At 40.8% G+C, this 25,718-nt stretch overlaps 2 protein-coding genes across 6 annotated transcripts in view; both read left to right on the forward strand.

Moving 5' to 3' along the window:
- POLE2 (DNA polymerase epsilon 2, accessory subunit) overlaps nt 1–13,797 on the forward strand; it is a 36,930-nt gene extending 23,133 nt beyond the window's left edge. For 2 of the 3 annotated variants that reach the window (XM_053594371.1, XM_053594373.1), the window contains 8 exons: nt 472–561; nt 706–760; nt 2,037–2,096; nt 2,188–2,265; nt 3,957–4,065; nt 5,094–5,270; nt 8,585–8,652; nt 12,215–13,797. In XM_053594371.1, coding sequence (XP_053450346.1) covers nt 472–561; nt 706–760; nt 2,037–2,096; nt 2,188–2,265; nt 3,957–4,065; nt 5,094–5,270; nt 8,585–8,652; nt 12,215–12,233 — 656 coding nt within the window. In that variant the 3' untranslated portion in view covers nt 12,234–13,797. The remainder of the gene's footprint in view (nt 1–471; nt 562–705; nt 761–2,036; nt 2,097–2,187; nt 2,266–3,956; nt 4,066–5,093; nt 5,271–8,584; nt 8,653–12,214) is intronic. The other variant, XM_053594372.1, reaches the window with a different exon arrangement.
- Nucleotides 13,798–13,907: 110 nt separating this feature from the next.
- On the forward strand, nt 13,908–25,674 carry DNAAF2 (dynein axonemal assembly factor 2). 3 transcript variants are annotated; one of them, XM_053594350.1, is made up of 3 exons: nt 13,908–17,081; nt 21,586–21,729; nt 22,457–25,674. In XM_053594350.1, exons 1-3 carry the CDS (start codon nt 15,258–15,260, stop codon nt 22,949–22,951), a joined length of 2,463 nt encoding a protein of 820 aa, XP_053450325.1. In that variant the 5' UTR covers nt 13,908–15,257; the 3' UTR covers nt 22,952–25,674. The 3 variants fall into 3 exon arrangements, with proteins under 3 accessions (XP_053450325.1, XP_053450327.1, XP_053450326.1); XM_053594352.1 differs by lacking the exon at nt 13,908–17,081 and adding an exon at nt 17,136–17,530; XM_053594351.1 differs by lacking the exon at nt 13,908–17,081 and adding an exon at nt 19,492–19,795.
- The last annotated feature ends 44 nt before the right edge of the window (nt 25,675–25,718 follow it).

Raw genomic sequence — 25,718 nt, forward strand, 5'->3', positions numbered from 1 at the left:
AAAAAAAACATTAGCCAGGTGTGGCATATGCCCATAGTCCCAGCTACCTGGGAGGTGGAGGCAGGAGGATGACCTGAGCCTAGGAGTTCCAGGCTGCAGTGAGCTGTGATTGTGCCACCACACCCCAGCCTGGCCACCCAGTTATATGCTGTCCCTTAAAACAAAGAAAAGAATTAATCCTAAGTATTATATAAGAGAATGGATAAGAGCTGGGGCCTTGGCATCTGGCAGAACTGGGTTTAAGTGCCAGCCTAACATCTTTGGCAGGTGACTTAACCCAAGTCTCAAGCTTATGTGGATGTTCTGAGAATTAATTGAGCGTAGCACATACATGTAGTAAGTGCTGAATAAATGGCACTATTATTACTATTATTTTAATAATAACTAATTATTATTAAAACCTCATGGCTAAAGGAGTCTTAACCTGATTTACAGAGTAGGAAATTGATGTTTCCTCTTTTCATTCTTTAGGTTATTCACCAGCACCTCCAACCTGCTTTATTCTGTGTGGTAATTTTTCATCTGCACCATATGGAAAAAATCAAGTTCAGGCTTTGAAAGGTATTGATAAAAAGTGTTTCCATATTTATGTAAACTCAGTTGATAAGAAATGATCCATAACCTATAGAGTATATCTAATCAAATACGATTTGATTTGTATGTATATGTATACAAATTAAACTTAATATCCCTTTAAAATTTTAGATTCCCTAAAAATTTTGGCAGACATAATATGTGAATACCCAGATATTCATAAAAGGTAAGGATCTCTATAGCTATATTTTTATTGAAATGTATCTTGTTTTTTTTTTTTTGAGACAGACTCACTATGTCACCCTTGGTAGAATGCCATGCATCATAGCTCACAGCAACCTCAAACTCTTAGGCTTAAGCAATTCTCTTGCCTTAGCCTCCCAAGTAGCTGGGATTACAGGCACCTGCCACAACACCGGGCTGTTTTTTTTGTTGTAGTTGTCATTGTTGTTTAGCAGGCCTGGAGTGAGTTTGAACCCACCAGCCCTGGTATTTGTGGCCGGCGCCCTAACCACTGAGCACAGGCACCAAGCTGTTGTTTTTTTCTTTTTTTTTTGTTTTAAATAACCAAACAGGAATCCTAAGGGTTTTTAATTTTTAATTTTTTTTTTTTTGAGACAGAGTATCGCTACGTCATCCTGGGTAGAGGGCCGTAGCGCTACAGCTCACAGTAACTTCAGACTCCTGGGCCCAAGGAATCCCCTGCCTCAGCCTCCTACTTAGCTGGGACTACAAGTGCCCACCACAATGCCCGGTTCTCTTTTGACTGTGGTTGTCATTGTTGTTTGGCAGGCCCGGGCTGGGTTTGAACCCGCCAGCTCTCGTGCTGAGCTACAGGTGCTGAGCCTTATTTTGAGATGGAGTCTTGGTATATTGCCTAGGCTGGTCTTGAACTCCTGAGTCAAAAGATCCTCTTGCTGGCTTCCCAAATAACTGGGATTATAGGCATATGCTGTTATGCCTGGCTGAATTCTGAATTTTATATCAGCTGTTATTAAACTAATAGAAGAAAGAGAATGTTGAGAAAATTGAAAGTTAAGATAAAATTAGCCTCACATTGGGATGGCTACAATGTGATGTATGTTATACTGTAGTAGAGGTTTATGGTGAAAAGTATTAAGAGGGAGAATGATAATTTCAACCATATTTTGAATTTCTTAGTGACATTACTCTAGGGGTCTACAACATCACCTTTCAGTATGATAGTTACTGGCCACATGCATCTCTTTAAAGTTTAATTAAAGTTAAAAAAAATTTAAAATTTAATCCATCAGCCACTCTAGCCACAGTTCAAGCAGTCAGTTGGCCGGTGCAGATATGGGACATTTCTGTCATTAGACAGTATTGTTCTGGAGACTTTTACTAGTTCATTTATTAATATGTATGAAATTTAGAATTTTTAAAAAAAATTCATGATTCAATTAAAGGGAATAACTTGTTTTGCTACTAGATAGTGTTACAAGAATATCTTTTTAAATAAATTCTGTTGAATTTGGCTACAGTAGTCGTTTTGTGTTTGTACCTGGTCCAGAGGATCCTGGATTTGGTTCTATCTTACCGAGGTAAGTTTCTTTCAAATTTTTGCAACAGTAACGAAAACTTTGTAAAATCTTAAAATATGTACCATGTCATAGAAATTGTGTTTCTGTATAGGCCACCACTTGCTGAGAGCATCACTAATGAATTCAGACAGAGGGTGCCATTTTCAGTTTTTACTACTAATCCTTGCAGGTAAATATTAATGTTTTATTTATGCTTTTTTCCCTTTTCCTTTAAAAATAAGTCCATTCTTAAAAATTTGTCTCTGAATTTTGACTGCTTTAGAATAAATATAAAAAGGCAAACTTTTATTTTTGTTTTATATTTCTCAAAACTTTGAAAATATTTTAACTGTATTTAAATAATTCACCGTTGGTCAGAGGCCACTTGGGATGACCCACAAGTCGGCCTTGGCTCTCCTCTGGTTTGCCTGTGTACATGCCTTGTGGTGACCTATCCAGGGTCCCATGGTTTCAAATATCATCTGTGTGCTGATACCTCCTGCATTTATGTGTCCACCTGAGATGCTTTTCCGACCCCAGACTCATGTATGTAGTTGCCTACTTACCATCTTATCTCCTCTTAGATCAGAGTGAACTGAACTTCCCTGGGCACCACACCAAGCTGTTCTGTAGCCTTTCCCATCTTAGTTCATGGAACCTTTATGCTTCCAGTTGTTCAGCCCAAAATCTTTGGGGTTTCTCTCACATGTAATTTGTCAGGAAGTCCTATGGACTTGAAAATATATCCAGAATCTGGCCAACTCCCTGTACCTCCACCTCCATGACCCTGTACCATCTTCTCCAGCCTGAGTACCTGTGATAGCCTCCTAACTGGTCCCTAGTTTCTACCACTTCCCCTCTATAGTTTATATTTATTTATTTATTTATGTATTTTTGAGACAGAGTCTCCCTCAGTAGAGTGCCCTGACATCCTAGCTCATAGCAACCTCAAACTCTTGGGCTTAAGCAATTCTCTTGCCTCAGCCTCCCGAGTAGCTGGGACTACAGGCACCTGCCACAACGCCTGGCTATTTTTTAGAGACGGAGTTTTGCTGTTGCTCAGGCTGGTCTTGAACCCGTGAGCTTAGGCAATCCACCACCTTGGCCTCCCAGAGTGCTGGGATTACATGACATGAGCCACCGTACCCCGCCTAGAGTTTATTCTTGACACAGTGTCAGAGTGGTCCTCTAACATGTAAGACGCATCATGTCTCCCTTCCTGATCTGGAAAGATGGGGCCCTCATGTCATTCAGTGACAGCCATCTCCTCGTACAGATGATGATGGCCCTGTACTATCTGGCCCCCTCTCCCCTGTCTTAATTTCCTCTCCTCCCCATTTGCTGCAGTTCCCCCAGCCTCCCTGCTGTTTCTCAAACATGGTGGGCATGCCCCAGTCTGGGGCCCCTGGCGGGGCCGCTCCCTCTGCTTGCAGGGTTATTCGTCTGGATGTCTGCTTGACCAAGTTCCTCCCTCTGTCAGGCTGTGCTCAAGCCACACTGTGAGCCCCGCCTGTGCCAAGGCTTCAGCCTTCTGGATGCTGCCTTTCCCCAGGAGACCCCTGTTGGCCTTTTTCTTTTGCCCATACACTTAAGCATCTTGCAACATATTATGTAATTACGTATTTGTTGTTTGTTTTCTTTGCTCCTCTCCCACTAGAATGTAAACTGCATGAAGGCCAGGATGGTTTTGTTCTGTTTACTAGCCCCTCCAATAGTGCAGGTACATACTTAGAGCCCGTTGGATAACTGCTGAATGAATGGGTGGCTAGACAGACTGGTTGAAGTTTGGGAAGTGGGGATGGCTTTGTATTATAAGACATGTTGTGTTTAAAATTATCTCATTTTTTTCCTGAGGAAGTTCAACTACTGTTTTCATTTCAGAATTCAGTATTGTACACAAGAAATTATTGTCTTTCGTGAAGACTTAGTAAATAAAATGTGCAGAAACTGTGTCCGTTTTCCTACTACCAATTTGCCTATTCCTAATCACGTAAGTAGAGTCATCTCTATAAAACTATCTTACCTGTTACATATGCAGTTTTATTAAGCCACTTAGTAATTTTCCCTGTGTTATGATATTTGTTATTCAAAATAATTTGAACGTACTTTTTTCAGCAAGTTAATTTTTTATTATTTATTTATTTGAGACAGAGGCTCACTGTGTCACCCTTGATAGAGTGCTGTGGCATCACAGCTCACAGCAACCTCAAACTCTTGGGCTTAAGTGATTCTCTTGCCTCAGCCTCCCAAGTAGCTGGGACTACAGGCACCTGCCACAATACCCAGCTATTTTTTGTTGCAGTTGTCATTGCTGTTTTAGCTGGTCCTGGCCGGGTTTGAACCTGCCAACCTCAGTATGTGGTTGGTACTGTAACCACTGTGCTATGGGCGCTGAGCCAAGTAAGTTAATTTTTGTTAGCAAGTCAGTGTTTCTCACCTTTCTGCTAAAGTATCCCCTGATGGACAGAAGAAATCTCAGAACAAGCAGGGAAGTTCTTTGAAGCTTCCTTTCTTGCCTTTAAAATGCTTTCAAAAATGTTCATATTTACCATGTTTATTATGCATTTTACATGGTCTGTCCACATCAGAAGCATGCACACTGTCAATCTCGTAGCTGTAAGGTTTCCTGTCTACCCTTGTCAATCTCTGCTTATTATGTATGTCTCCATCTGAGGAGCGCAGAAATAGACCCGAGAGTGTTTTTATTCATTTTATATAATAAAGTTTATGTACACTGAATTTTGATTCTTGGCTTTACTCAAGCCGTGAAACTATTTTTAGATGAATAGAATTAGTAAATGCGTTTATTATATAGCTGTAAGTACAACTGATGCAATATGACTATTTAGGGGAGTCACTTTTATACCAGTGTTTCCCAAAGTTTTGTGATTCAAAGCTTTCCTAATTGTTTCCCAAATTTTCTAAGTCCTTTTGCTAATCAAAGTTTAATTTGAAATTATTCATTTCTTCACTTATACAAATGAACTGAAGTTTGCTTTGTTTTGTGTTCCTCTGTAGTTTGTAAAGACTATCTTATCCCAAGGACATCTGGCCCCACTGCCTCTGCATGTTAGCCCTGTGTACTGGGCATTCGACTACACTCTGAGGGTGTATCCTGTGCCGGACCTGATTGTCATTGCAGACAAATACGATCCTTTCACTTTGACTAATACTGAATGCCTCTGCATAAACCCTGTAAGAATGTAGTTAACTATGTAGTCCTCACTTCTATAAGTTTAAAATATATACTTATAAAATTATTATTAGAGTAAAAATATACCATTAATGAAAAACTGAATTAATTTGGTATACACGGAAGGTTCTCAAACTTAAGTTTTCAGGATACTATGTGACTATAAAGTAATATGACTTGTTATAAAAAAGCAAGCATACCAAAACATGAATCCAAATGAGCATCTTCCCCTTGGAAATAACTTTTTTTTTTGAGATAGAATCTCACTTTGTCCCTGGTAGAGTGCAGTGACATCACAGCTCACAGCAACCTCAAACTTTTGGGCTCAAGCATTTCTCTTCCATCAGCCTCCCAAGTAACTAGGACTACAGGTGCCCACCACAATGCCTGGCTATTTTTTTTTTTTAGAGCCAGCGTCTCACTCTTGCTCAGGGTGGTCTTGAACTGGTGAATTCAGGCAATCCACCCACCTTAGCCTCCCAAAGTGCTAGGATTACAGGCATGAGCCACAGTGCCCAGCCTCCCTTATTTATAAATAACTTATCTTGGGATTCCTTAATGAGAATTGCTTTCAGAACTTGTATCCCATTCTCTTTAAACATATTGATAGTACTTATTCTTTGAAATTATTTTTATTATTTTTTTTGAGACAGCGTCTTGTTCTGTCACCTGGCCTAGAATATCATAGCCTCACCCTAGCTCACAGCAAACTCCTGGGCTCAAGCCATCCTCCCCCCTCAACTCCCAAGTAGCTGGGACTACAGGCACCTGCCATACCACAAGGCTAATTTTTCTGCTTTTAGTAGAAATAGGGTCTCCTTTCGCTCAGGCTGGTTTCCAACTCCTGACCTCAAGTGATCTTCCCACTTTGGTCTTCCAGAGTGCTAGGATTATAGGTGGGAGCCACTGTGTGCAGCCATGATTTCGAATTTTGGAAATTGCCCAAGTCCTAAAATCTAAGTCTGATAAATGTAGAAACTTCATTGGGATACATGTTTTTATTTATTTCTTATGTAGAACCTGGATCTTTCTTCAGAATCTTGAGGTTGCTTAAGAATTTCTACGAAGTGTGGTTTACTTTTTTTTTTTGACACAAAGTCTCACTCTGTCACCTTGGGTAGAGTGCCCTGGTGTTATAGCTCACAGCAACCTCAAATTTAGGCTTGAGCAATCCTCTTGCCTCAGCCTCCCAAGTAGCTGCGAGTATAGGTGCCTGCCACCACACCTGGCTAATTTTCTATTTTTAGTAGGGTCTTGCTCTGGCTCAGGTAGTCTACCCGTCTCAGCCTCTCAGAGTGCTAGGATTATAGATGTGAGCCACTGTGCCAGCCATACGGTTGACTTTTTAACCCTGGAATAAATACTGCATAAACACTAATATTAGCATAGTTGTTTATATTAAACAGAGTATCATTTTTGCTAGTGATTTTTAATCAGCATGCTTCCTTGATTCTTATGAATTTTTAGACTTTAATACTTTTTTGTTTAGTCTGTAGTCCTTATTTTTGGTTACTACTTTCCTTAAACACATTTTGTCCAGCTTCCTCTAAGATGGGGATCAATATTAGCACCTTCAAAATTTTGGACCAAATAATTCTTTGTTGTAGGGACTGTCCTGGGAATTGTAGATTTTTTTTTTTTTTTTTTTTTGAGACAGAGTCTTACTCTGTCACCGTGGGTAGAGTGCCGTGGCCTCATAGCTCTAGCTCACAGCAACCTCAAACTCTTGGGCTCAAGTGATCCTCTTGCCTCAGTTTTTCATTTTTAGTAGAGATGGGTCTAACTCTTGCTTAGCTGGTCTGGAACTCGTGAGCTCAAGCGATCCACATGCCTTAGCCTCCCAGAGTGCTAGGGGAATTGTAGAATGTTAGCAGTATCCCTGGCCTGTACCTACTAGATGCTGCTGGCATCCCTTAGTTGAGCTATTAGAAAGGTCTCCAGACACTTGCCAGGTGTCCTCTGAGAGATAAAGTCACCCTGGTTGAGAACTGTTGCTCTAAGGATGATTGTAGTTAAGTGATTTGGTTTCATTGCTTGAAATCTGTCACCTGAGTTTTGTATAATCTTTATTCACATTCAAATATTCTTTCATAATTTGGCTGATCTCTTTATTTCACTTTGGACATTCTCATAGTTAATGCTTTATTTGAATATACCTTATTTCAGAATTCCACTTTTATATCCTGTAAGTAAGTGAACAACCACCTTTCACCACCAGTGTAATATCTTTTTTACCTTATTTGTATCTTTTGGATAAGCTCAAAAGTTGCTTTTTTAAATTATTACTTTTAACTTTATTATTGTTATTTTCCCAATTAAATTTAAATAGAGACAAGTCTTGATCTTGCTCAGGGTGGTCTCAAACTCCTGGCCTCAAGTGATCCTTTCACCTTGGCACTCGCAGAGTGCTGGGATTATAGGTGTGAGCCATCAAGGCTGGTCTCAAAACTTGCTTTTGACATTGCTTCACCCCTTCTTGATACTTATTCACATTAATAAATGCCTGCTATAGGCCAGGCAGTAGGCTAGGTGCTGGGGGCACAAAGACTGAAAGGACAGGCCTCTGCTCACTAACCTTAGAGGCACATTGGAAGAGCATCAAACCCAGATTCTCATTGGAGGGAAGAGTAGGAAAGACTTCTTGAATGTGATGTCTGAGTGTCTCATGTACATATTCAGCATCACAGTTATTTCTTTCTTTTTTGAGGCACAGTTTCACTTTGCTGCCCTCAGTTGAGTGTGGTGGCGTCACAGCTCACAGCAGCCTCTAACTCTCTAACTTGTGGGTTTAAGCAATTCTCTTGCCTCAGCCTCCCAAGTAGCTGGGACTACAGGTGCTCGCTACAACGCCTGGCTTTTTTTTTTCTTTTATGTAATTGTCGTTGTTTGGCAGGCCTGGGCAGGACTGGAGCCTGCCAGCTCCAGTGTATGTGGCTGGCACCCTAACCTCTGAGCTATAGCTGCCGAGCCAAGGAATTTGATTTTTAAAACAGTGATTATTGGGTGGCGCCTGTGGCTCAGTGAGTGGAGCGCCGGTCCCATATACCGAGGGTAGCGGGTTCAAGCCTGGCCTCGGCCAAACTGCAACCAAAAAATAGCCAGGCGTTGTGGCAGGCGCCTATAGCCCCAGCTGCTCGGGAGGCCGAGGCAAGAGAATCGCGTAAGCCCAAAAACTGGAGGTTGCTGTGAGCCGTGTGACGTCATGGCACTCTATGGGCGGCAAAGTGAGACTCCGTCTCTACAAAGAAAAAAAAAAAAACAGTGATTATTTTATAAAAGTTAGAATATCCACTTACAGGCATTTTTCTCTCCAAAGGGTTCTTTTCCAAGAAGTGGATTTTCATTCAAAGTGTTCTATCCTTCCAGTAAGACAGTAGAAGACAGGTAAGTGTGTCCACAAAGACAGCGAGAAGGAGCTTTCGTTTAGAGTTAGATTGCTAAAATCAGTTGTTCTGTCAGTGAGTTCTTTTTTTTTGAGACAAAGTCTCAAGCTGTTGCCCTGGGTAGAGTGCCATGACATCACAGCAACCTCCGTCTCCTGGGCTTAACCAATTCTCTTGCTTCAGCCTCCCAAGTAGCTAAGGGTACAGGCAACTGCCACAATGCCTGGCTATTTTTTGGTTGTAGTTGTCGTTGTTTGGCTGGTCTGGGCTGGATTCGAACCCGCCAGCTCCGGTGTATATGGCTGGCACCTTAGGCACTTGAGCTACAGGCGCCGAGCTGTGAGCTGAGATCTTTAAAAATGTCTCCAGTGGCTCGCTGAAAATGTTTAGGCTGAGCTTATTGTAGTTATGCTATGTTACACAGAGTTGCACACACTTGATGGTGTGTTTGTGTTGAAATAGATCAAGAACTGTTTTTCTGCCAGAAACCTCAGACCAGCTGTGGAGGTGAGCTAGTTTTCTTGCAGGCTGGCACCTGATGATGAACTTATTCTTTCCAGGTGTCAGCCTTGCCCTCCACTTGGTTGATTCTCAGACCTAGGCAATTTGTCTTAAATCGACAACAAAGCAATAGTGGGGAGCTCCATGTGAGTTTGGTGATGGTGAGCAGTAGTCACAAGACAGTCCTATGAAAGACAATAAAAGTAGGGCGCCAGCCCCATATGCCGAGGGTGGCGGGTTCAAACCCAGCCCCGGCCAAACTGCAACAACAAAAAAATAGCCGGGCGTTGTGGCGGGCGCCTGTAGTCCCAGCTGCTTGGGAGGCTGAGGCAAGAGAATCGCGTAAGCCCAAGAGTTAGAGGTTGCTATGAGCCGTGTGGCACTCTACTGAGGGCGGTACAATGAGACTCTGTCTCTACAAAAAAAAAAAAAAAGAAAGACAGTAAAATAATCACCGGGTGGGCAGTGGTTTTCACAGGGTAAGCAATGGATCACCTGCATCACAATTCTCTGGGGTCCTTGTTAAAAATGTTAAGTTTCAGTTACCCTAGACTCAGCACAGCAAATAGTTCTCTAGATATAAGAATATGCTTCCCTTGGATTCAGGCATCCTGATACATGATTTCTCAGATAACTGTATTTTGAAAAAGCTCCTACCCCTAAGAACAAGTGTCCACATCAAGTAATTACTCTCCAGGTTCTTGTCAGAGAATATAATCTTGAACACACAGCCCAATTGTCTTTCTTTTTTTTGTAATTAATACATTTATTTAAATAAAAATGGAGGTAAGAACATGAGTAATAAAAATTTCAAACAATGCTTAATAGTATGAATTTAAAAAAGAAAATAACCTCTGCTTCCCAACCCCTGAAGCCAGGATTTATAGTCATATATATATATATATTTTTTTTTTTTGAGACTGAGTCTATGTTGTCCTCAGTAGAGTGCTGTGGCATCACAGCAACCTCCAACTCTTGGGCTTAAGCAATTCTCTTGCCTCAGCCTCCCAAGTAGCTGGGACTACAGGCACCTGCCACAATACTGGGCTATTTTTTTGGTTGTAGTTGTCATTGTTTAGCAGGCCCAGTCCAGGTTAAAACTTGCTAGCCCCTGTGTATATGTCTGGTGCCCTAAGCACTGAGCATGGGCGCCGAGCCAAGATATATATATGTATGTGTGTATGTAGGTATATATGTATTTCTTGAAAAAAAAAAAAAAAAACACATGCATATGTTCTTCCTGCTTAGTACTCATGGAGAATGGATGTCCATTAATTCCATGAGGTTTTAAAAATTTCATTCTTGGATTCACTGGTTTGACATATGATTGATTCTTACTGTACTCCAGGCACTGCTTGGTTCTTGGAATGTAGCTGCACTCTCTCATAAAAGTCACATCGTGGCCTCTAGTTCCATACCCTTAGCACAGGTTTGACTTTACCTGGCTACACAGAGATGCCTTTAGGTGGGGACACATGGTCTCCTTCAGCTCCGCCACTCCTCCATGTGACCCTAGGATTAAGTCACATCTGAGGGCGATAAACCTAAAGCACACTGTCTTGTTCACCTTTAGACTGACTTTTATGGAACTAATTTGATACAAAACTTAAATTTGCTATGAAAACCAGTACTAGAGCTTTCAGTGTATCTCAGTACTGGAGAAATCTGTCTGCCCTAAGCAACTGTTTATTTTTATCTTAGGAAGACTGTAAATTCTTATACTTCCCTTGCCTTACCTGTTAGGAAGCACATCTAAATTTGCAGCCCACCTCTATAGCTGCACAGGACTTACTAACATCAGTGCTGAGTGACAGTCTTAGCCCTGGCTTTATCTTCTTTTCTGAACTATATTTTCTCCTTATTTGGGAATTTCCTCAATTACTTCCTGTTATCTTCTTACTACATTGATTTCTGTAAAGCATGCTATATTCCTTTTAAATGAGTTGGGATATAATTAAAACACAATAGGAATTTAACTGACTTATGATAGCGGGAGATACTTCAGTTACATTCCTTGTATGTTCTCAGATTACCATGCGGGTTTTGTGTTCTATGCACTTTAAATTTGTGTTACTGCCCTTCGTGCACCGTATTAGAAGTCCTTATGTACCTGTCCTAAGTTTTTAGCATTGCATCTAGCGTAGTACTTGTACTTGATGCTATTTGTTGAATTGAAGTAGTTGGGTAGTTGATGCTGTTTAAATTGAAATAGTTGTTTCTATTTTCTGTGGCCTTCGGTGCTAAAAAGCCTTGACATAATTTCTAAACTGTAGTTTAGTACTGGTAACATAGGTATCTTTTCAGTGGATCAAACAGAACTCATGTATGTTTATGAGAGAAGAGAAAAATTCAAGACATATTGAAGTAATCTGGTTTTTCTACTGCTGTCTCTTAAACTTTTTGTTAAAATATTTATGAAATCATATTGTGGAATTAATCTTAGAAATGTAGGAGATAAGGTTAACTGTATTAACATGTGCTTCCTAATAGTTTTATTTAAAAACACCACTGTTGGTGATGGAGTGGGGGAAATAGACATTCTCACATAGTTGGCCAGAATGAAAAATGGTAAAAATGTTTATGGAAGGCAATTTGACAGGATTTATTAAGACCTAAAATGCATATACCAGAAATTTCACTTCTAGGAATTTATCTTACAGGTATACTTGAGCTTATACATAGAAAAAAATCAGATAGTTGTTTTTATTGCAGTTTAGTCCTATTTGTACTTATTCAGAACCTTCCAATTTATTCAAATTTCAAAGCCTTAAAGGAAGGTCTTGAATTATAAATTTACTACTAATTGAAATAAGGTGAATAAAATATGCATAATATTCTATGACTTGTGTATGTGCTTTTAAAGCATAAACCCACATATGCACAAGGTTATGTAGACTTTTTGAAAACTAGACTATAAGAATGTACAGTTGCTTATAGGGAGCAGAAATAAGATGAGACTGATCTATTTTTTGGTTTCCCCCTTTGAATTTGGAACAATGTGAAATGTATGATAACTTATGTTTCTGAAGTGTTTAATTTTATGAATTTTTTTCTATTTTCAGCAAACTTCAAGGCTTTTGAGATTCTTAAAGACCATCTGAAAAAACAAAATTCATCAATTTTCTGCCTAATTCTATATTTCATGTAATTTTGATATTGTTTACAGTAAAATTATGGTAAACTTTAGAGTATTCTGTTTAAATTTGTTTTATGAAATTCTGATATTCAGTTTTAACAAATATGATAGTACATTTTACAGAGTTTTCTAGGAAAATATTTAAAACTTATTACATAAATTCACAGTAGAAAAAACAGAAAATACAAACATAAAAAGTTTTAACGATCTACAATTCCAGTATCAGGGCTATTCTGTTAATATTTTGATATATATATGCAGATTTTCCTCTATGCCTACTATTTTTTTCCTATAAAATATTTTGATTATTATACTATACCTATTAAACTTTTTTCATTCATTACATCCCTAAGAACCTAATATGTCCTAGCACTGGAGAATAGTGTTCAACCAGAAAGGAAACATTTTAGATTTCATGATACACCTTCAAATGGGGACAGCCCTACCCTAAAACAAACAAGAGAAACCAAAATAGGAACCACGTGAAAGTAAAACTGATGAGGGCAATTTTATATGGGTGTTAGTGCTGGAAGAAGTATGTCACCAGGAGTTAGTAAGGTGACTTTTAAGTTCTTGAAATTCAAGATGAGCCTGTGCCCAGGAGCCAAGAGTATTCTTTTTTTTTTTTTTTATTAAACCATAGCTGTGTACATTAGTATGATCGTGGGGCACCATACACTTGGTTCATAGATCATTTGACACATTTTCATCACATTAGTTAACATAGCTTTTGTAGCATTTTCTTAGTTATTTTGCTAAGACCTTTACATTCCACATTTACTAGGATTCACATATACCCTTGTAAGATGCACCGCAGGTGTAATCCCATTAGTCCCCCTCCTTCCCCCTCCAGAGCCAAGAGTATTCTGACACTAAGGTTATGGGGGGAGTTTTAGACCGTGAGCATGGAGACCATTAGGGATCAAGCCTGTGGACACATGTAAGGAATTCACATGTGAAGCTACCTGAAGTTTTCAGCAAGGAGTGAAAGTGATTTGGTTTTAAAAATCATTAAGGCAATTGTGTTAAGGGATTCAAGAGAATTGCTGAAGAGACCTGGAAGGAAGCTACTGCTGAAGTCTGCCGCTGGGATGGTGGTGGCTCAGCAGAAATGCAAAGCAGACACTTGTGTAGCAAGAGATAAAAAGACTTGGTAACAGAATGGCCAGGCGAGGCAAAGAGGAATCAGGAGTAACCTTAAACTTTAGGCTTAAATAGCCCGGAGGCAGTATTTACTGAGACTAGGGGAATACACAGTTTGAGATGTGAAAATCAAGGTTTCTATTCTGAATATGTAAATTTGAGATGCCTAACCAACATCCAGGTGGAAAAACCTAGCAGGCGGTAGCTTGTTTCCTAGAGCTCAGCATCTCTCCAGAACTGGAGATGCACAATTTTGGAGTCCTTACAAGCCTACATAGAAAGGTGAAGTTGGTGGGTGGCGCCTGTGGCTCGGTGGGTAGGGCGCCGGCCCCATATGCCAAGGGTCGTGGGTTCAAGCCCAGCCCCGGCCAAACTACAACAACAAAAAAATAGCCGGGTGTTGTGGCGGATGCCTGTAGTCCCAGCTACGTGGGAGGCTGAGGCAAGAGAATCGCCTAAGCCCAGGAGTTGGAGGTTGCTGTGAGCTGTGTAACACCACACACTCTACCGAGGGCAATAAAGTGAGACTCTGCCTCTACAAAAAAAAAAAAAAAGAAAGGCGAAGTTGGTTTTTTTTTAATAAGTACATTTTAAAATTTCTAAAGTACAAGATTAAGTCCCCGATTGTACCACGCAATGACTTTCATAAACCACACATCCAAAGTAATCAACACCAAGATTGAGAAACAGACACCACCACCCCCACGCTAGAAGCTCTGCTTCAATCACAACACCCTGCTTTCCCTCAAAAGGGCAATCATTAGCCTAAATTTTTTTTTTTTTTTTTTGAGACACAGTCTCATTCTGTTGCCCTGGGTAGGGTGCCCTGGCATCATCCTAGTTCACAGCAATGGCAAACTCTTGCACTTGAGTAATCCTCTTGCCTCAGCCTCCCAAGTAGCTGGGATTGCAGGTGCTCACCATGGCACACAGTTTTTTGGTGGTGTTTTTTCTCCCCTATTTTTTTAGATACTGGTCTCGTCTTGCTCAGGCTGGTCTCAAACTCCTGAACTTAAGCAATCCAGCAGCCTCCACCTTCCAGAATGTTAGGATTACAGGCGTGAGCCACACAGCATGGCCACTAGCCTGATTTCTAACAGTAAGATTTACTTTGCCAAGATCTGTCTGTTCCATAATGGAGCCAAACAATGCGTCTTACTCTGCATAAGGGTTCACACATTATGTTAGTGATATTCATCCATACTGCTACTGTATATTTTACGTTTATTGACCATTGGTATTTGTCTATGAATAGCCTGCCCACATTTCTTGCCCTGAGTTTTTATTTGGGCAAATTTTATGGTGGAATAGTCACAAATGGAAAGGAGAAAAATTAAGATTGAAATGATAGTTGATAAAATGAAAAAAGGTAGGCAAACTCAGTTTTGAATCACAGGTTTTGAATACACTTGCTAAGGGAGCCTGGTCAAGTAACTTCTCAGGTCCCATCTTGTTTATAAAATGGTGATGAGATTTACCTCAAAGTGGTGTGAGCAATGAATAGGATAACGTATGTAATGCTGGAAATACAATTATTACAATAGTCAATCTGCAGAATTAATGGCACAGTGCACAGAAATTTAAAAAACGTAGAAACTAGGGTGGTTAGTTGATTTGAAAAAACAATTTCTGGCATTTTCACTATCCCATTCTCTCGTTCCTACCCCTCCACCCGGGTGTTGGTGGCGTCACTATGGCAACGAGCACGCGCAGCCCAGGGTTCCATCTCTGCAGTTAACGACCTTGACCGCCTCACTAGGCTGCCCAGAGGCTCTGCGGCGCGCCTCACCCGCCCGGTCTCGGATTGGCCTAGACAAGGGACAGAAATGGCCAAAGCAGCAGCCTCCTCGCCGCTGGAGGACTTGGATCTGAGCGGTGAAGAGGTCCAGCGGCTCACCTCCGCCTTCCAGGACCCGGAGTTCCGGCGACTGTTCTCCAAGTACGCCGAAGAGCTCAATGACCCCGAGAACAGGCGGCGCTACGAGGCGGACATCACCGCGCTGGAGCGGGAGCGTGGGGTGGAAGTGCGGTTCGTGCACCCGGAGCCAGGCCACGTGCTGCGCACCAGCCTGGACGGGGAGCGGCGCTGCTTCGTGAACGTGTGCAGCAACGCGCTGGTGGGCGCGCCCTGCAGCCGGCCGGCCGCCGGGGGAGAGGGCGGGGTCGCGCCCGGCCGCCACTGGTCCCTGCCCTACAGCCTGGCGCCCGGCCGCGAGTACGCGGGGCGCGGCGGCACCCGCTACACCGTCTACGACGTGGTCTTCCACCCCGACGCGCTCGCCCTGGCCCGGCGTCACGAGCGCTTCTGCCAGATGCTGGACGCCACGGCCCTAGAGGCGGTCGAGAGGCAGTTCAGCGTGAAGCTGGACCGCAGGAATGCCAAGACCCTGAAGATCAAGTACAAAGGGACCCCGGAGGCCGCCGTGTTGCGCACGCCCCTGCCCGAGGGCGGCCCGGCCCGGCCCGAGGGGAAGCCGGAGAGCCCGCTCCTGGACTTCCCCTACCCCTACCGGTATCCGGCCCCCGCCGGGAACCCCGCGGGCCCCCGGCCCCCGGAGCCCACACCCCCGGAGGCGCCGCCGCAGCCCGTCCCTACCGAACCTCGCTACAGCGTGGTGCAGCGCCACCACGTGGACCTGCAGGACTACCGCTGCTCCCGGGACTCTGTCCCAAGCCCCGTGCCCCATGAGCTGGTGGTCACCATCGAACTGCCCTTGTTGCGCTCGGCCGAGCAGGCAGCGCTGGAGGTGGCGGGAAAGCTGCTGTGCCTCCACTCGAGAAAGCCCGACTACCGGCTGCGCCTGTCGCTGCCGTACCCGGTGGACGACAGCCGCGGCAAAGCGCAGTTCAACAAGGCGCGGAGGCAGCTGGTGGTCACGCTGCCGGTGACGCCGCCGGCCGCGCGCCCGGAGCCCCCTGCGGCGCCGGAAGCGTCCGCGGCTGGGCCCGGAACTGACGGCGCGGCCTATGCTTCCTCCGGCGAGGGCGGGGCGGGGCCGGCGTGGGGTCGCGCCGGGGACGAAGGCGGGGGTCCCGACCGAGCGGGGACTTCAGACCCGGGGAACGCGCCCCCGGGCGCCCCCGAGCTGGCCGGTGCTGGAGAGGAGGAGCTGGTCCCCGAGCGGGAGGGGCAGGACTGGGGCAGGCACACGGTCGCTCGCGTCGGGGAGGCGCCGTCTTCCGCAGCGGAGAGTTTGCTCGGTGGCGGCGTCTCCGCTTTTTCTTCATCCCGGGGCTTGGACTGGGCGGGCGAGCTCAGTGTGGACGCGCGCGCGGCCCCGGAGGGCGCGGGCGGGGAGCGCTCGGCCGCGGCCATGGGTGGTCCCGGGACCGAGAGCGGGGAACTTTCGTGTCCTCCGTTGCTGTGTAATCAGGAGGAGGAATCGTTGACTCTGCTAATTCAAGTGCCTCGGATCCAGCCCCAAAGTCTTCAAGGGGATTTGAGCCCCCTCCGGTACAAGTTGCGCTTTTCCACCCAAGACTTAGTTTATTCCTTCTTTTTGCAATTTGCTCCGCAAAACAAATTGAGTACCAAAGAACCAGTGATTAGCATTTCTTCAAACAATGCAGTGATCGAACTGGCCAAATCTCCAGAGAGCCATGGACTTTGGAGAGAGTGGTATTATGGTTTAAACAGCGATTCTTTGGAGGTAACAGTTCTTTCTAGAGTCTTAATATTTGAAATGTTCCATATTATTTTCAAAATTTGCTATTACAGACGCCCTCTTGATTTATCTTAAAACATTTTTCATTATAATTTTCGGTAGTGACCTGAAATTGATGCACGTGGTGAAAGATATCAGTGCGTGTTAAACGTATTTTGAAAAAAAGAAATGTACACTCTAACCCCTCTCCCCTCCCATGGATAGGTTTCAAATCTTCAGAGTTTCTCCTTAATGCACTTGTTTTTCTGCGGTCCATTGACTTGGAAGGAGACCATGAATGGATTCTCAGGGATCCGTAGAACACTGGAATTGTATGCAAAAAAAATTAAGGGTGACTGCTTGGGAGTAGGGCTGTAACCTCAGCCATATTCTCAAAGAGGTTTGTGACAAATAAGTTTAAGGAGTACACTCCATAATGACCGTCTTTGAAATTGGTAAGTCACTTTTCCCGAACTTAAAAAGTTAATAATTTACTTCCAGAGAGGAAAAGTAACTCGACCAGTGCCACACAGTTCTTACATGGGAAAACAGACCCAAGCCCAAGCGAATCTAAATCCCATGCCTTGGCCACCCTAGGGTGCTGTTTAATTTTAGTGGCTGATTTTGGTGGGATAGTCCTCTATTGAGTGCTATATCATCTTGAAATGACTGTGTGTCTTTTTGTGTGTTTTAATCATGTTTGGGTCCGTGCTAGTATTTAGCGCAATGGCTGGCATTTAACAAAGTGTCATAAATATTTGTTGAACTGTGCAGCATCTACTTTAGCTGTGCCTTTTCCGGGCAAATACTTTAGAACTAGGCTCAGCTAAGGATATAATTTGATGAATAATTTAGTATGTCCTGTTGTAGGTCTGCTCTACTGTTTAGGTTTTTGAGGCTCTTGAATTTCAGATTCAACATTCCACTATTTTTGGCAGATATTGAAAAAAACTATTTAAAATTTAAAGTTCTGTTTGATGAGAATATTTCAGATTGTATATGAAACCCACACATTGTACCCCTTGATTGCACTAATGTACACAGCTATGATTTAACAATAAAAATAAATAAATTTAAAAAAATAAAAAAGAAAATAAAATTTAAAGTTTTAAAAATTCTCTAAACTTATGAGCAACGAGAGGTTTTGATTTGTGTTAATGTTACATGGAATTTTTAAAGCTCTTTTAAGATATTCAAGAGTAAAATTCCAAGAAACAACACTAGTTGTGAAGATTACATATTAAAAATTAATTATTTGACCTTCGCACTAAACCTGCCAGAAATTGTCACTTTTCCCTGTTGTTGATCTAGAAATTTGCTAATAATTTAAACATTCATATTTTATGATTAGGATGGCTGTGAGAGGTGGTTAATTCAAAACCTTCCAAAAATGGTGAAATAGCTAGGGTAGGTTAAGATTGTTAGAATATAAAATATGAAATTGCATATCTGTTTGCATTGTCAGAAGGTGGAAGTTTAGGAAAGGGCATTCATTTTTCTCATGATTTTTTAATAAATATAAAAACAACTTACAACGTGAGAAGAAAACTTTATGGATCAGCAATTAAGAGAATATTTAAAAATACATTTCAATCTGATATTTCTAGTATGCAAAGAAGCTAGACTAAAATAGGATTAGGGCAACTGTGTTTTATATCTTTGAAACCTGAAATAGACTTATCACTACTTCATTAATTATTACAATGGATAAGGTCGATGGAATTATAATGTCCAGTTCTTCATATTGTACTGGACCAGTCTGTAACTATTAAATTAAAAAAAAAAACATGAATAGTAGGATGTATAATATAGAATGATTATTATTTGGATTATAGGAAAATAATCATAAAATAAAGAGGCTGTTTTGTGCCTCTCAAGATCAGAATTGTTACTTTACAAATAAACAAATGCTACAAATATTTAGTGAAGCCCTAAATATTCACTGGGAGTTTTCCTAAAGCTTCGGAGCCACTGAGTTCAGTAACTTTTACAGTAAAATCAGTTACTAGAATGAGAAGGCAAGTTTATGCGAAACTTCCGTATCATAATCCTAACCTTTTCCATTATATTTTCCTTGGGTTAACTAAAAATTAAAAGTAAAATATCTGGTGTGTTATTTGCAATGAAGCAAAGATGAATGTCTTTTCTCAGATTCAGGAAACTTAGAAATGCTTTCGATAGGGGATGTCTGTGATATGGTGCTTTTCCCGATCTTTAAGCAAGAGCAAGGCAAATTGTGTTAAATGTAAAATTGTTTTGTTCGCTTTTGGAAACTTGGGAACAAAACAAGGTTGTTTTAGGTATCCATAATTTCTTTTATTTATTTATTTTTGTAGAGAGAGAGTCTCACTTTATGGCCCTCGGTAGAGTGCTGTGGCCTCACACAGCTCACAGCAACCTCCAACTCCTGGGCTTAAGCGATTCTCTTGCCTCAGCCTCCCGAGCAGCTGGGATTACAAGCACACGCCACAACGCCCGGCTATTTTTTGGTTGCAGTTTGGCCGGGGCCGGGTTTGAACCCGCCACCCTCGGCATATGGGGCCGGCGCCCTACCGACTGAGCCACAGGTGCCGCCCTGGTATCCATAATTTCTTTTTGATAGAGAGTCTCCCTCCATTGCCTAGGCTAGGATACGGTAGTGTTATCATAGCTCACTGTCATCTCCAGACTCCTGGACACAAGCAGTTCTGCCTCAGCCTCCCTGGTAGCTGGGACTGCAGGTACGTACCTTTAAGCCCAAAAACTTTTTCTGTTTTTTTGTAGGGATGGGGTCTTGCTTTTGCACAGGTTGGTCTTAAACTCCTGGCCTCAAGCAGCTTTCCTGTCTCAGCCTCCCTAAGTGCTAGGATTACAGGTGTGAGCAACTGCGTGGCATGTGTTCACAATTTTAAATACTAATACTAATAGAAGAGAACTTGAAACTTGTCCATCTCTTTGTGGTTGTTTCCCCTATTTGGTCCAAATAATGAGCTGCATTAATTTTGTAATTATAAAATTTGTTTATGTAAAAGTACAAAGGAAAATAGTTTTATTTTGAGCAACAATGAACTGATTTTAAATTAAGCAGTTTTTAATACAGTTATATTGTTATTCTTCCCACACCCTACTATATACCTAAATTCACTTTCTGTGAATATGAACAAATTGCTTTGTGTTTAGGATTGAGGTAAGAGTGATTTTTGCATTGCCTAATAATAGTTTAGAAATCTTTCCACATTTGCATTTTGAAATTATCTCATTCCAATTACTTACTACACAGTGTACTGTTGTAATGTTGAAATATGTGATTTCTTTCTTTTTATTTTTTTTTTTCAGAGACAGAGTCTCACTTTATTGCCCTTGGTAGAGTGCTGTAGCGTCATAGCTCATAGCAACCTCCAACTCCTGGGCTTAGGCGATTCTCTTGCCTAAGCCTCCTGAGTAGCTGGGACTACAGCGTTAGGCACCTGCCACAATGCCCGGCTATTTTTTTGTTGCAGTTTGGCTGGGGCTGGGTTTGAACCCGGCCCCCTCAGTATATGGGGCCGGCGCCCTACTCACTGAGCCACAGGCGCCGCCCAGAATATGTGAAATTTCAATGTTTAAAAAGACAATTCTTTTCAGTAAAACATTATAATTGGATTTTATCTGGCCAAGAACTATTAGGTCATTAAATATGAAATGTCTGATTTTATATTAAAAGTTTATTATATCTCAAACAAGCAGTAGCTAGCCAGGGTGGTGACTCATGCCTGTAATACTAACACTCTGGGAGGCCAAGGTGGGTGGATTGCCTGAGCTCAGAAGTTTAAGACCAAACTGAGCAAGAGCAAGATCCCGTCTCTACTAAAAATAGAAAAACTGGGGCAAGAGGATCACTTGAGCTCAAGAATTAGAGGTTGCTGTAGTGGATGGATGCCACGGCACTCTACCCAGGGTGACAGTTTGAGATGTGCTGTCTCTAAAAAAAAAAAAAAAAAACCAATGGTCACGGGTTACACAAAATTTGAATAGATCCTATGTTTCCTAACTACCTCATTAGAAAGTATTCTAGGGTGATGCCTGTTGGCTCAAAGGAGTAGGACGCTGGCCCCATATACAAGAGGTGGTGGGTTCAAACCCAGCCTTGGTCAAAAACTGCAAAGAAAAAAAAGTATTCTAAAACAGAATTACATTTTATAGCCCTACAGTGGTTATTTTTATGAAATACTAAGAGGAAAAGAAAAATGAACAAAAATCATATTATCTGGAAATGAAGACATACCTCAGATTTAATAGACTTAGAAAAAGTGAGAAGACTTTTCTTTTAGGTTCTTTTATTTATATTTGTATATACTCTTGGTACAATTCTTACTGCTCTGTATAATGCCAAATTTTCTTTCCCAAGACAGCCCATAGGAATACCAACAAAATACACATTTTTAAAAGTGTAATCCTGAACAGTGTGAGAACTGTTGTGAGCTGGTTTTAGTTACAACTGTGTTAAGTGTGATCTGTAAGGCAGAATATTTTTTTTTCTTTTTTCTTTTAGGAAAGGTTGTTTGTCAATGAAGAAAATGTTAATGAGTTTCTTGATGAAGTCCTGAGCTCTCCATTCAAACAGACTATGTCCCTAAGTCCGCCATTAATTGAGGTTCTTGGAGTTACTGATAATAAGATTCAAATTACTACAAAGGTAAGAAAGAAATTTGGTGGATTTTATAGAGGAGTGACTAACAAGCTTTAAATTCTTGATCTCTTAGTGTCAGAACTTTAAATAAAATGTACACAATGGCTGGGCAGAGTGATGTTAAGAATAGACTTTTGTCTATGTATTTACTGTGTGCTAAACACTCTGTTATTTTATCTCATTTAATCCCAAAATAACCCTCCAATGAGAGACAAAGAGAAACTAACATTTAGGAAGTCCAAGTACTAGTGCAGGGACAAACAAGCTTTGATTCTCAGACCCTGGGAACTATGTCATACAATTTGTTCATTCTTTCTAATTAAACCTAAAATTTGGTCATTTTTATAGTTTTCAATATTGGACACAAAAACAATTTAGTAACTAGCACAACTAACACACAAATTGGGGGAAGAGTGGCTTTAAATAATATGAGAAATTCAAGAAATTCAACATTGCCCTTGTAATTGTTAAAGTGTTTTTTGTAGGCCTCGTTGAAAACCTTGGATTATGTTACTGTGCAGGATATGAGTCATTGAAAGGATTTAAACAGAAAATTAATGCTAGGTTTGCATTGTTAAAAAAACAATGGCCAGCATTTGGAGGATGACTTTGAGGGGGATGCATATCTGCAAGGATTACCTCATTAAAAAAAAAAGTTATTGCCAGAAGATAATACAGTTTACTTTTCTGTTGTTTTAAAAAATTTGTTAATTTGTTGTTTCTCTTGACATAGTTGCAAGAATGTAGCAACTCTGATCAGCTTCAAGGAAAAGAAGAAAGAGTCAGTGAAGGAAGTCATCTAACTGAAAAAGGAAATGTAGAACATTTTACCACTTCTACAAATGATTCTGATTCATCTGTAGCAGTTAAAGCTCTACAAATAGATGGTTGTGGTTCAGTTGCATGTTTTCATCAGAAGTCTCAGATGCTATGTGAAAAATCTCAGCCACCTGAATTGCAAATGAAACCTGAATTTGTAAAAGAAAAATATGCTTCTTACTCAAATAAGGAAAAAGATAACTTAAAAGAACCACTAATAACTGAAGAAAAAGAATTAGATGGAGATCACCTATCTTCATTACTAAACAAAACTACAGTTCACAATATGCCTGATTTTGACAGCATAAAAGAAACCAATATGGAGGATGGGAGCGTGCAGATTATCAAAGATCATGTGACACATTGTGCATTCAGTTTTCAGAATTCTTTGCTATATGATTTAGATTGATTATATAGAACTGTAATTATATTAAAAAATAAAATTATATGGAATTCATCCAAAATTTGCAATTTTGATTCTACTGGGGAAACTGGAGGTAATTTTTTTGCCTCTAGAATTTAAGTGAAGTTTCCTTAGTTATGGAGATAAGGGTTGTGATTCTTCTGATGGAGAGTTAAACATTTTGTTTTAATATAACCTGTATATATTTACTTCCATGTTAATTCTTGCTTCCTTTGTTTAACATCAATAAAGTTCAAAATAATTATTCACTAAGTTGCATTTGTCACACAAAGTAATTCTCAGAAATTTAACTGGAAATAGGAGTATGTGTGTGTGGGGGGCAAAATCTCAAAACTTAAATCTAACTGGGATGTAGTCACACTTAAAATAGAGGTTCTTAGAGGGAAAGGAACTTTACTAACCAATATTAGCCATCTAAAGAATTTCAATAGACACACCAAATGAAATTTAGTATTTTTTATTAACTAGTTACCCTTCTGTTACATCAACTATATATAATAGAGGTTAAATTATTTAATAATGACCTGGAGAATTCAATTTTTAAAAAGAATTGGTGACTTGAAATACTAAAATATTGGGCTGGGTGCCATGGCAGCTGTAATCCCTACACTTGGGGAGGCTGAGGCAGGCAGATTGCCTGAGCTCATGAATGAGTTCGAGACTGGCCTGAGCTACAGCGAGACCCTGTCTCTAAAAATAGCCAGGCGTTGTGGCAGGCACCTGTAGTCTTGGCTCATCGGGAGGCTGAGGCAGGAGGATCGCTTGAGCCCAGGAGTCTGAGGTTGCTGTGAGCTATGATGCCACAGCACTACTGGGGGATAGGAGGTGGGGATACAAAGTGAGACTCTGTCTCAAAACAAAAAATTGTAAATCATCTTGGTTTTATAGAATACATTTAAGAATTTAAAAAATCTGGCAATGTGATAGGAAAATTGTCTTCTATTATTACATAAAAACAAAAGCCAGTGTTTTTTTTTAAAAAGATGCAGTTTTCCTGTACTGCCTAGGCTGGATGTGAACTCCTAGACTCAAGCGAACCTCCACCTTAGCCTCCTAAATAATTATTTTACAATGCCTCAAATTTGCAAAGAGCAAATCCTAAAAACATGTGGGATGACATGAAAGAAAATGTAGGAAGAAAAATGTTTGTTGATCTAATCAGTAACTCTTAAGGTCATGAGTTGATCTATTTTTGTTCCCAAAACCAGCTACTAAGTCGGCTGACCTTAGCTCGGTCCTGGAAATCCCCTAATTTCCTTAGTCCTTTGAAGTGGTAATGTCAAGTCAGAGTACCAAAAAGTACAAAGTCTGCTGATTCATCAATTTACAACTATAACCCCCAGTTAAAATCTGGCACCAGAGTGAACTGTGAGGGTAGTAGAAAGGTAGCTTACAAAGCAAGAAAACTATCTGCCTTACCTTAGGTGAGCATATGTGCTGTTCAATCACTACGAACTTTAAATTGATGAGTAACTTTGATGCTGTGTATTTGTTTCCTTAGGTTTAAATGGCTAATTGTAATACTTTTACACAGAAATTAATCTTTTATAAGTAACTGTTGGTTGATTGCAATTATAAAGGAAAACTTGTATAAACTACATTAAACGTGATTTTTTTGCGGGGGCGGGGGAACACTCACTCTGTTCCCTTAGGTAGAGTGCTGTGGCATCATAGCTCACAGCAACCTCTAACTCTTGGGCTCAAACAATCCTCTTGCCTCAGCTTCCAGAGTAGCTGGGACTATAGGCACCTGCCACAGTACCTGGCTAGTTTTTCTATTTTTAGTAGAGATAGGGTCTTCAACTCCTGAGCTCAGGCAATCCACCTGCTCCCTGAGTGGTAAGATTACAGGCATGAGCCACTGCCTGGCCAACGCGGAGTAAATTTTAAGCCTGTTATTTACTGTATCTTTTTATAAAGTATGATTTCAGTTAAAGCTGGCACTAAGGAGTATTTCACTTTGGCATGACTGAACTTTGTATCATTTCTGGCTTTCAAAAACAATTTAGGCTGTTTTCCTGTTACACAGCAACTTTTTATTGTTTATTATCTATGCCTGGCTAATTTGAAAGGCAAACAGTTTCTTCCAAAGGTCTTCCAAAGGGAATGCATCCTCATGAGCTAGGTTTTATTCAAACTCAATTATACAATGTATGGATAAGTAAACATTGACATATAATGAATGCTAACTTTGAAAACTTGAGAATGCCTCTACTGTATTTTGGTGTAAAGAGTTAACAAAACTTACTCTACAATAACCTTAGGAACCCATTTATGCAAAAATGAGTATTTTATTTTGGCAGCACTAAAAGAAAAAAAAAACCCACTGTATTCTACATTGAGGTGAAAACAATGTTTGAACTTTCTTACCAATCAAATACATTCCAAAAGAAAGTGATCTATGAAGGTTCCAAAGCACAGGCAAATCTTAGCACAACAGTAATCTATAATACTGAAAATGACTGTTCTGACAAGATGTTTAACAAACATAACTTGAATTATTAAACCAGTGAAGCAATCCCTTCTGTGTCAAGGGTGAAAGGTGAAACTGGGCTTATTCCATTAATACTCTTTAACAATTTCATTGTAATACTTTTTACTGTTATGACAGTTTTAAATAAATTTTGCTGTACTTAAAATAAGTTTTGAAAGTGGAAAAGTATACAAAGTTTCAGATAAAAAGATTAATAGATGCAATTTAAATAAAATTTCCCCTCTTCAAATCAATTAACAATATCATTGTTTTCAGCAG

This window comes from Nycticebus coucang, chromosome 6 (assembly GCF_027406575.1).
Source record: "Nycticebus coucang isolate mNycCou1 chromosome 6, mNycCou1.pri, whole genome shotgun sequence".
NCBI classification, from domain to species: Eukaryota; Metazoa; Chordata; class Mammalia; order Primates; family Lorisidae; genus Nycticebus; species Nycticebus coucang.